At 48.8% G+C, this 10,589-nt stretch overlaps 1 protein-coding gene across 5 annotated transcripts in view; it reads right to left on the bottom strand.

The window, feature by feature from the left end:
* The window catches only part of PTK2B (protein tyrosine kinase 2 beta), a 138,899-nt gene that overhangs the window by 2,121 nt on the left and 126,189 nt on the right, over positions 1–10,589 (bottom strand). For all 5 annotated transcript variants that reach the window (XM_070794966.1, XM_019966392.2, XM_019966393.2 and 2 more), the window contains 6 exons: positions 5,458–5,604; positions 4,868–4,903; positions 4,479–4,503; positions 2,259–2,305; positions 1,465–1,602; positions 958–1,038 (listed from right to left, as the gene is read on the bottom strand). In XM_070794966.1, coding sequence (XP_070651067.1) covers positions 958–1,038; positions 1,465–1,602; positions 2,259–2,305; positions 4,479–4,503; positions 4,868–4,903; positions 5,458–5,604 — 474 coding nt within the window. The remainder of the gene's footprint in view (positions 1–957; positions 1,039–1,464; positions 1,603–2,258; positions 2,306–4,478; positions 4,504–4,867; positions 4,904–5,457; positions 5,605–10,589) is intronic.

Raw genomic sequence — 10,589 nt, 5'->3', positions numbered from 1 at the left:
TGGATCCTTCCAGCAATGGCCTCATTCCAACCTCTGCTTCTGTTATCCCATCTCCTTCTCTGACTCTTATGAAACAAGCCTCTGCTTCCACCTCCTTCTTACAAGGACCCTTGTGACTACATTGGACCCACTTGGATAATCCAGCATAACTTTCTCATCTGAAGATCCTTAACTTAATCACCTGCAATGTCCTGTTTGTCATGTAAGGTCACATAGACACAGGCTCTGAGGACCCAGACATCCTTTTTCTGGTTGTTGTTCAGTTGCTAAGTCACGTCTGACTCTTTGTGACCCCATGGACTGCAGCATGCCAGGCTCCCCTGTCTTCCACTGTCTCCCAGAGTTTGCTCAAACTCATGTACATTGAGTCGCTGATGCTATCTAACCATCTCATCCTCTGCTGCCCGCTTCTCCTTTGCCTTCAATCTTTCCCAGAATCCGGGTCTTTTCCAGCTATCTTATGGGGGTGTATTCTTCTGCCTACCAATGGCACCATCTCAAGATAGAGCACTGGCACTCCCGTTTTGGTTTTCAGTGGTTGCTTCTCATTTAAATAAAGAAAATTAGATTACACAATCAATTGAAGAAAACTTAACTGCTATTTCTGTGACACACTCACCTTGACCTTAGTAAGAAGGGTGACTAGACAAAGAGTCATGGACAGGATGGGGCTAAAAAGGAGTATGTGTGTCCTCCTTTGCCTGTCCTCAGGCATTAAGAAGTCACTGCCACGATCTGAGACCTAAACTAGGAAATTTGCCCCAGAAAGCCGGTGAGGTCCCTGGGTTCCAACTCCGCTCCCTAGTGGTACCTGCAAGGATATACAGTGCAGAGCCACCTGCTGAAGTCTCACAGAGGAGATGGGGCTGCCCAGGTGGCCCTTCTGGGTCTCCTGTTGAAACACACCTGGAGCAGGATAAGGGGGCAAGGGACAGTGGATGACACCGAGACACTCACCTCTGTCCGTGAAGACGACGGCAAGGAGGGCAGGAGGTCATCCACGCTGCCGATGAGCTTCCGCAGGGTCAGGCCCACATTCTGGGAGAGAGAGGGGTGGGTGGCTGTCACCCTTTGCCTTTTTTTTTTAAAGTCTTTATTGAATTTGTTACAACATTACTTCTGTTTTATGTTTTGGTTTTTTTGGTCCCAAGGCATGTGGGAATCTTAGCTCCCCGACCAGGGATTGAACCTGCATTCCCTGTACTGGAAGGTGAAGTCTTAACCACTGGACTGCCAGGGAAGTCCCACCCTTTGCTTTTTGAGAAAGCCACGTTTCCCTTGAGAAGAGCCCTCCTGGAATGGTGCCTGCCTTCCGAGGCTACCAGGAACTAACTTCTCTTTGACAACCTTGCTCTAATGGTGTCTAATTGGGCAGACTGGGAAGCTCAGCCCCTCCCACGTCCTTCCAGGGATGGGCTGAGTGGCCTCCATCCCCTCAGTCCACGGCTCCTCCCTGGCTCTCACCTTCACCACCACCACGTAGCCCTCGGGAGGCAGCTGGCAGAGCTCATTCTTGAGATCCAGCACGGCCCGCACCAGCTCCATGACGTTGAGGTACACCAGGTCGTCGGTCCGATCCAGGTTGGCTGTGGGCTGGATGGACTGTGGCGGGGAGAGGAGGAGGAGAAGCAGGTGGCCGGAGGGGAGGGTGGCGAGTCAGAGGGACACACTGTTCTTTCCTGGGCATGCACTAGTGGTGCCAACTCAGCCACCAAGACGTTTCTCTGAAGTAATAGTGCCTGGTCCTGGGGGGCCTCCTTCCCTTCTGCTTCTGGGGCAATGGTTCTTATGTGAGAGTCTGCCTGGGTGTCTTAAAAAAGTGCTGGTGGACAGCAAAGCAACTGAACCATCACCTGGGCGTGGGGGCCAGGCACTGTCAAAGCTCTCAGAGGATTCTCATGGGCTTCCAAGGCTGAGAACTGCTGCTCCAGAGTGAAGAAAGCAGCAGCTACCCCAGAACACGAGGGTTCAGGGAGCCAATGGGGGTCCACATCTCCTGCTCCTTGGGACAGGTGAGCTTTCCTCCAGGTCAGGGTCGGGGCTGGTTTTACCCCTGCTTTTTTTTTTTTTTTTAATGAATTAGCTGTGTGGCTTTAATTAGCTGAGAAGGCACTTGCCTTCTCTGGGCCTCAGCTATATAATGAGGATACAGGACTCGATTCTTTCTGTGGGCCTCTGCAGTCTTTGCAGTCCAGGCCTTGAGTCTTGTGGGGCCCTGATTCCAATCCATTACCAGCTTCAGCAGAGCCAGTACATACCTGTGCGCCGAGCCGTGGTGGTTTCTGCGGGGGGGCTGTGAACTCCGCTGCAAAGGGAAGGGACAATGAGTAGGGGATGTCCTCAGCACCCTGACCCCTCCCTTCATAGGTGCTGATGACCAAGCCCAGCCCTTCTCCACTATTACCAGGAGACCCCAGGGAAATGGGACCTGAAACCCAGGACAATGGAAAGTCACCTCTGGTCTCCCTGATCCTCTGTATGCAGGGACAGGCACTATGTCCATTTCAAAGACAGAAAAAGCCATAGTCCCGGTGGAGATGGAGTGATGGCAGTGGGTGTTCCAGTATACCAGGGCCTGAGACGCTGACCTTGATTGTCATGAGGGAGAAACCTGCTCTGAAGGCAGCAGGTGACCCTGGAGCCTCACCCAGTGAGTGCAACAGCCACCGGTGTGGTAGATTTGTGAAGCTTCCCTATTGTCTGCTTTGTCCATCTGGGGGTCAAGGAAGTGAACTGCTAGAAGCATGCTGTTCTCTGGCCACTCTGATGAACAAAGACACACAGGCCGCGTGGGACTGCTTGGAGCAACAGTCAGAAGCCCTGATTCCACTTTCAACTCTTCCCCCAGAGTGGGGCGAGACTAGGGCAGCTCACTGACAGGCCCCGGGCCTTAAGTTTCATCTGTCAAGTAGGAGGGTTCGCTTAGAAGGGCCCTGCAGGAGCCAGATGCCTGGGCTCAAATCTAGGCCCTGCTAATCACTAGCTGTGGAGAAGGCAATGGCATCCCACTCCAGTACTCTTGCCTGGGAAATCCCATGGGCGGAGGAGCCTGGTGGGCTACAGTCTATGGGGTCGCTAAGAGGCGGAAAAGACTGAGCGACTTCACTTTCACTTTTCAATTTCATGCATTGGAGAAGGAAATGGCAACCCACTCCAGTGTTCTTGCCTGGAGAATCCCAGGGACAGGGGAGCCTGGTGGGCTGCCGTCTATGGGGTTGCATAGAGTCAGACACGACTGAAGCGACTTAGCAGCAGCTGCAGCAATCACTAGCTGTGTGACATTGGGTAAGTCACTTGCCCTTCCTGTGTATGTTTCATGTCCTTTGTAAAATGGGCATGATGATACATTGTACCTATTGCATAGGAAGGACTGCTGTGGGGTTTAAACTGACATTTTAAAGCAACTTGGGCCAGTGCTTGTCATTGTCTTTGGTGGCTGCCATGGTCACCATCACCATCATCGTCAGCCTCATTCCCCTAGGATGGTGATGAAGAGCCTGGCTCACTGCAGGACTAGGATCTGGGAACCTTTGCAGCAAAGTTTGCACCAGGACAATACAAAGAAATGATATGGGACTAAAAATAGCTGTGTGCATGCCGCAGTTGGGGCAAATTCTGGACCAAAAGATACAAAAAAGACAAAAAAGAAACCCAAAATAAAACCCAAGAACCATTTCTGAAGAGCCAGGAGCAAAAAACTGGGTGTTGGGAGCAAAAGCAGGGTACTCCTGCATGCCCCACTGCACGCACCATCACAGAGGGGTGGGCAAACCACCTAAGCCACTCCTATCCACACGCCATATAAGGAATGAACTCGCCCCTGCCTCTGGGAGCAAGCAAGGGAGCCTGTTTTCACTTCCTCCTGCAGCCTGCAGTGCAGGAGCCCCAATAAACTTTGCTTAAATTTCCTGTCAGGCCTCTAGTCAGTTTCTGTTAATTGGGAAAGGCCAAAGATCCTGCCAGGTAACACTCCCTCCCTGCCTTTCAGGGAGGCTCCTGGAAAGACCCTGGGGAGGGGCAGGGGTGGGTGGGAAAGTCAGTTGGCCCCGCCCTCTTCTTGCTTCTGTTCAGCTGGCCCCGCCCTCTTTCTTTCTTCCCTTCCTGGGGCCGAGGGAAGAGAAGAGTCACTTGGGAGAGATGCCATGGCGCTACTTTAGAGCTTCCGATAGAGTGGGTGGGAGACAGGAAGGATCACCAAGTCCTCCACATAAATGCAGCAGCAGAGAGGCGGGAACAGGAGCCATGACGCGAGAGGGGTGGGAGGCAGCAGTCGGAGCACGGGTTGGAGGTGGAGGATAGGAGGTGGTGTATATTGACTCCCAAACTGGGCCTCTCTGCACACTCTGAACTCAGGACAGATGTTTCTTTCTATGGCAGATACACTCCGTTTGCTCTCTGCAAGGGGCAGGGAAGGCGGCTGCACACAAGATGCCACGCCCGGGGACATTCCCGCCAAGAGGAAGGGAGCTCACACTTACTGTAGCCGGCCTCCTTCTCTGGGGTCTGGAAGGAAGGAAAGAGAAGAGGTCACTGGTGCAGCTCTGGGGGCCATCCACGTCCCCCGTTAGCTTGTTCCCGTCCCCCTTGAGTGTCTGAGAGGTTTGGAGGTCATAGAGGCAGGGGGACCTGGGGACTCCCTGACTGGAAGTGACTTGGGGAGGGGGCGGCTTGTGCCAGAGCGGGGTGGCGCTAAGAGTACAGATCAAGTGTGAGCTCAGCAAGGAGACTCCAAGATCAGAGTGAAATGGAAAAAGGTGCTCTCGTGGTGAGAGGCAGAGAGGGCAAGGTGGGCAGGTGTGGAGTCGGAGGTCCCACTAACTACCCTACAAGCCCTCCCTCCAGGTAGAGTGCTCTCCCGGTGACTCACCAACGGGGACTTGTCGTTCATGTAAACCATGGGGTCCTGCAGAGGGGGAAAATAAATCAGAGGACTTAGGATTCTATAACCAAAAACTCCAAGGATGCCTGGAGAGCAGTTCACTCCAGCCAGGTGGGGAGCCGAAAGGGGACAAGATGGCATGGATCTCTCCCAGGGGAGCACGGTTATCAGAACACGTTCAGGGGCTTCCCGGCTGGCTCAGCAGTAGAGAGTCCACCTGCCAATGCAGGAGACACCGGTTTGATCCCTGGTCTTGGAGGATTCCACATGCTGCGGAGCAACTAAGCCCATGCACCACAACTACTGAGGTTGTGCTCTAGAGCCTGTGAGCCGCAACTACTGAAGCCCAAGCTCCCAAAAGCTTGTGCTCTGCAACAAGAGAAGCCACTGCCATGAAAAGACTGGGCATTGCAAATGTAGAGTAGCTTGCCACAACTAGAGAAAGGCCCGTGTGCAGAAACGAAGACCCAGCACAGCCAAAAATAAAAAAAATAAGTAAAATTATTTAAAAACAGAAGGTGTCCAGCAGTGGTGTCGGGGCATGTCCTCTCCCTCCCCTTGCTGGGCTTTCTCCTCACCAGGGCTTTCTCCTCCTGCCTCAGCCACTGGTAATCTTCCACCATCTGCTTCTGCTGCTTGTCCAGGAGTTGACGCATCTTGAGCCTCTCGGCCTCCCACAGCTGCTGGGCCTCCTCCCGGCTGCTGGGCCGGACGAAGTCCTCCTCCTGGGAGCACAGCAGAGGACACAGTCAGCCCAGTCTCCGGACCCAGGGAGGACAGTCCTCTGGAGAGCCTTGTGGGAGCCACACGCCTTGGCCTCACTGGCCTCAGATCTGCAGCCATCTATGCAGATGGTTATTACTGTTGGCTCCATCAACCCCAGTCACATGCAGTGTGTCTGTGAAATGCTGAATCGCAGGGCATAGAGTTTAACAGGTACTGGTTTCAAATCGTCATGTGATCCGTTAGTACCATTTTATTTTCAAGTGACTGTCCTAATATTATTTTCTCAGTTGGTATGTGTCATGGCTGCAGTCACTGAATTTACACTTAGGAATGCAAAGCCAGCCCTCTGGGAGGCCTTGAGTGCTTAGCTAAAACCGAGATGGCAGGTCTGGAAGCTTCAAGGAGCAGTGGTGTGTGGTCCCCCAAAGCTGTCCACTGAAGGGTGGAGCCTGAGAGAAGGAGCACGAGTGTGCACCCATCTGATCGTGCCTTTTTATCAAAAGATACTTGTTATTTGGGCTTCCCCATCCTAGTTATGGATGGCTCAGACAGTAAAGTGTCTGCCTGCAGTGCGGGGGACCTGGGTTCGATCCCTGGGTTGGGATGATCTTCTGGAAGAGGAAATGGCAACCCATTCCAGTACTCTTGCCTGGAAAATTCCATGGATGGAGGAACCTGGTAGGCTACAGTCCATGGGGTCACAAAGAGTCCGACATGACTGAGTGACTTCACTTTCACTTTCTGTGGCTCAGAAGGTAAAGAATCTTTCTGCATCATTCTCTTGATTAAGAAACTAACCTGGGTTATGTCACCAAAGGCACCAAAGGTTAAAAGAGATGCATGAGCTAAGAGATAAAGTGAAGCACAAAATTTAAAGAAATAAGGATCTATGGATATGCAATAAGTGGTTCCTCTCCTGAGTTTTATTAATCTAACCCCATTTCAACTCATTTGTGGGGCTTTGGACCTATTCATAGTTCTCCCTGTTATTTCTCCCTGCATGTTTCCCTTTCCTATTATTTCTCTTCCCTCAATCTTCCCCAGGGTTTCATTTATATAAATATCTGCTCAGTCCCTTTAAACTGGCTTGCTTTTTTCTGCTGCACAAGATTACCTGGGTCTCCTGGACATAACGAGTGTTACCAGCATTCTTTTGATTGTGTAAAGCCTGGGGTGACCTTTGCTGGGGGCAGGTGACCTTTCTATGACGTTGAGGTCCGCAGGCTGCTCAGATCCCTTTCTTTGAAGTGGCCCGTTTACATACAAGTCACTTACATAAAATGCTAAAAATGATCCTCAGTCTACTTTAACAAGCCATAATCTCTGCCAAGCCTCTAAAAAAGATTATCCCCACTAAAGTCTCTAAGCAGCACAGTTTGAAAATAGTGACAGTGGTGTGTTTTTCCTAGGCTGTCGGCTACAATAACTGCTCTCAATTTCTAACAATACTTCTCCTCATAAGATGTCTTGCTGAAATAGTCCTTGTTCATTACACTAGTCAACGACTGTTTATTGAGCAACTATTATGTGGCAGGGACAGGGTTGGGCCATGCTGGGCTGGGAAGGCAGTGATGGTTAAATACGCAGTGTCCTTCCTGTTTTCATGAGGCTATGGAACCAATTGCAGACTGGGGTTTCTCAGCCTTAGCACTATTAACATTGGGGCCAGATGATTCCTTACTGGGGAAAGATTTCCTGTAACCTGTAGGATGCTTACAGCAACCCCACTCACTAGACGCTTACAGCACCTCCCTTGTTGTAACAAAAATGACTCCACACATTACCAAATGTCCACCCAGAGTTGACTTACTGAGTTAGACCTTATTTTAAACTAACCTGTGGACATGGTGTGCGGGAGGAGGGTGGGATGAGTTGGGAGATTGGGACTGACGGATGTGCACTGCCATGTGAAAACCAGATAACTAGTGAGAAGCTGCTGCACAGCACAGGGAGCTTGGTTCAGTGCTCTGTGATGGCCTGCAGGGTAGGATGGGGTGGGGAGGTCCAAGAAGGAGGGGATATATGTATACTGTAGCCGATTCACTTCATTGTACAACATTGTAAAGCAACTATACCTATCCCAATTAACAAATAAAAGCAAATCTCAGAACAAGACTATTTTATCATCATAGGATTGATAAAATACATAAGATTTACTTCATAAAGGCTTATGCCCCCCAAATGAAAGGATTTTAAGGCTGTAAATATCCTCAGTTAAATGCCAGCACGTGCAAACACAATGGTGTGTCTATATCAGGCTATTGACGAATCATGACAAATAGGAACTCAGTGTCAAACGTTCTGAATATGGCATTAGGAATCTCCAGGTAAGGAAAATGTATGGACTGAGGAAGACTAGAGTAGATACTGACAGGAAGAGTTTCCAGACTCAGGAGAACACTTTGTAGTTTTGAAATTGCCAAAGAAGATTCCTACCACTCGAATGTCTAGTATGCCCCAGGCTTGATCACCATCTGACCAAATATTTTAACATATATTGGTGGATGTATTCCTATGTCTTCCAATTTTCTAATAAAACTCAAGAAGCAAATGAGATTAAAAAAAAAAAAAACTGGATCTCTTTAGGGCTTACTGTCCAAAATATACTTCAAGAATTTTTATCAGGCAATGGATGCTTACACTGCTGGTCATTTTTAAGAGGAATTAGACCCTTGGGGTGTTTTAAAAAGACTCTGATAAGCTGTGACCCCTTCCAGGAATTGACTCTTCATCCTGCCAGGCCTATTTCTATTGTAACTAAACAGCTCCTGCACTCATCCTAAGTTTTCCCATCATTCAATCTGGGCCCCAACTCATGCTTCTGCCTTCCTCATCCCCTGGGATCCTTCTAATTTTTCCCATCCATTGAGGCCCAACTGCAAAAAAAAAAAAAAAAAAAGAAGCTGGAAAGAGTTGTTTTACTCTCTGAACTTCTGCTGCACTTTGGCTGTACCTCTGTGTGCTACTCACAGCTCTCTGATTTACATTACAGGCAACCATCTGCCCTGTTCCTTCCTCCGATGTTAAGTTCACTGAAGGCAATTCTCCCTTCAGCACCTAGGACAGCACCTGGCAAAGTGTCCCTTAAAAAAAAAGGTGCTGTTTACTGAACTGTTATTTTAAACCTCAATTGTGAGGTCTTCAAGAGGGAGACTGCTGCCATCCTGACTCTGGAATCGAATCCCACAGATTCTCAGATGAGTCAGGCAGTAGAGTTAGTCACTAGAAAAGTTGTTTTTGTGGGAAAACCATCTCTGATTTTTGTTAAATGCTTTCAAATGCTTTGCAGGGAGTCTATTATACCTTGTCAGCATTCTACCTGGAAGAGGCTTTCTTGGTGTTTTTGATGCATACCATAAAATGGAGTTTATATTTTTAACTTTTTTCTTTTTTGCTTATTTTAAGAAATGCTTATTATGTTCTTTTAGGTAGGCTTTCCTATGGCAAGTACATCTAAACCCCTGACACAAAAGGCCATTTTTCCTGCTGCACAGTTTGTCTTTATGGAAGGGAACAAAGTCCTTATGGTGAATCAGGGGTTAGACAAAGGCAGTGCCAACCCTCAAATGTGCAAAACACCTTCTTTCTGAAAGGGCACATTTTAAAGCCAAACTCACTAAAACCCAATTAATTATGAATAAAGAGTTAAGGGCAGGAGAGAGAAGTTGAGCACTGCCTAAAAGATAGTGCATGCTTACAGATGCAGTTTTATTATTGTTGAGTATATGCTAAGACATAAATTGGTTCAGTTCAGTTCAGTTCAGTTCAGTCACTCAGTCGTGTCTGGGTAAAACTAATGTAAAAAAGAAAAATGAGCTAGGTCAAGGGAAAACTTATTCCACTAAGCTCTCACTGCCTTGAATTCTAAGTTATCTTAATCATTTCAAAGTTTTACTAAATTAAGAAAAACAGCAAGGATATCTCAACATACTTTCCTACATTTTTGTAAATCTATTGTAATAGAAATGTAGTCTCCCCCAATTTTTAGAGTCCTATATACCCGAGTCTGAAATATGATGCATGGTTACAGAGTTAGAGCTAAAGTAATAAGGGGTTTAGTCTGTTATATCACATATCAAGACTCAGTTCAATAAAATATATCAAATGCTCATGGCAACTGACCATGGGGCCCATTTGTTTTGAAGGAGGAGAAGATGGATGGTGACAAGTAACGAGTGGACAAGCAAAGGTGCACTTTTTTTTTTTTTTAAAGGAGATCTGACAATTAGAAGCTAGTTCCCAGGTGTGCAGTGGTAAAAATCCACCTGTCAATGCAGGAGACTCAGGTTCAATCCCTGGGTCAGGAAGATCCTCTGGAGGAGGAAATGGAAAGTCACTCCAGTATTCTTGCCTGGAGAATCCCATGGACAGAGGAGCCTGGAGGGCTACAGTCCACGTGGTTGCAAAGAGTTAGACATGAGTGACTGACTGAGTGACCGACAATGAAATACTCAAGGCTTCATTGGTAGTTGACAACAAAGAGGTGACTGGGGAGGGTGTGGCTTAGCCCTATGCTAGTCCCCAAGTTTGTTCTCATATAGCAGCAACTTTTGCAAAGCAGCAGGACTGGCAACCACAAGGCAGACTTTTCTTTGACCGAGGAGAAATTGAACAGTCACAACAATCAGGCAGGAGGAAGGGCAGAGCGGAGCAAGACCTCTAGAATCTTTTACTTTCTGGCACCATCAGGCTTCCTTGCCCTCTGCTCATGAGCTTTCACACTATCACCAGGGCTGAGGGAAGGGGGTGGTTTTACATCTTTGCCACAGCATCAGAGTAGGGATGGGGCAGGTCTGGGTCCAGCTGGAGTCTCAAGGGCAGTGCCTGGCTTGGCCCTCAAACTCTGCTGCTTGTAGAGGTGCAGGAGGCACAGAGCCCCTCTGTGGCTGACTGGTGCAGGGAGGGCATCTCCTGAGCCTGAGGATGCAGGGTTCCCAGTATCCCAGGCACCTCCCTCCAGCAGCTTCCTTGTCCTGGCCGGGAC

Source organism: Bos indicus, chromosome 8 (genome assembly GCF_029378745.1).
Source record: "Bos indicus isolate NIAB-ARS_2022 breed Sahiwal x Tharparkar chromosome 8, NIAB-ARS_B.indTharparkar_mat_pri_1.0, whole genome shotgun sequence".
Taxonomy (NCBI): Eukaryota; Metazoa; Chordata; class Mammalia; order Artiodactyla; family Bovidae; genus Bos; species Bos indicus.
Note: the sequence above shows the minus strand (reverse complement) of the source record. Positions and strands in the feature narration are given on the sequence as shown.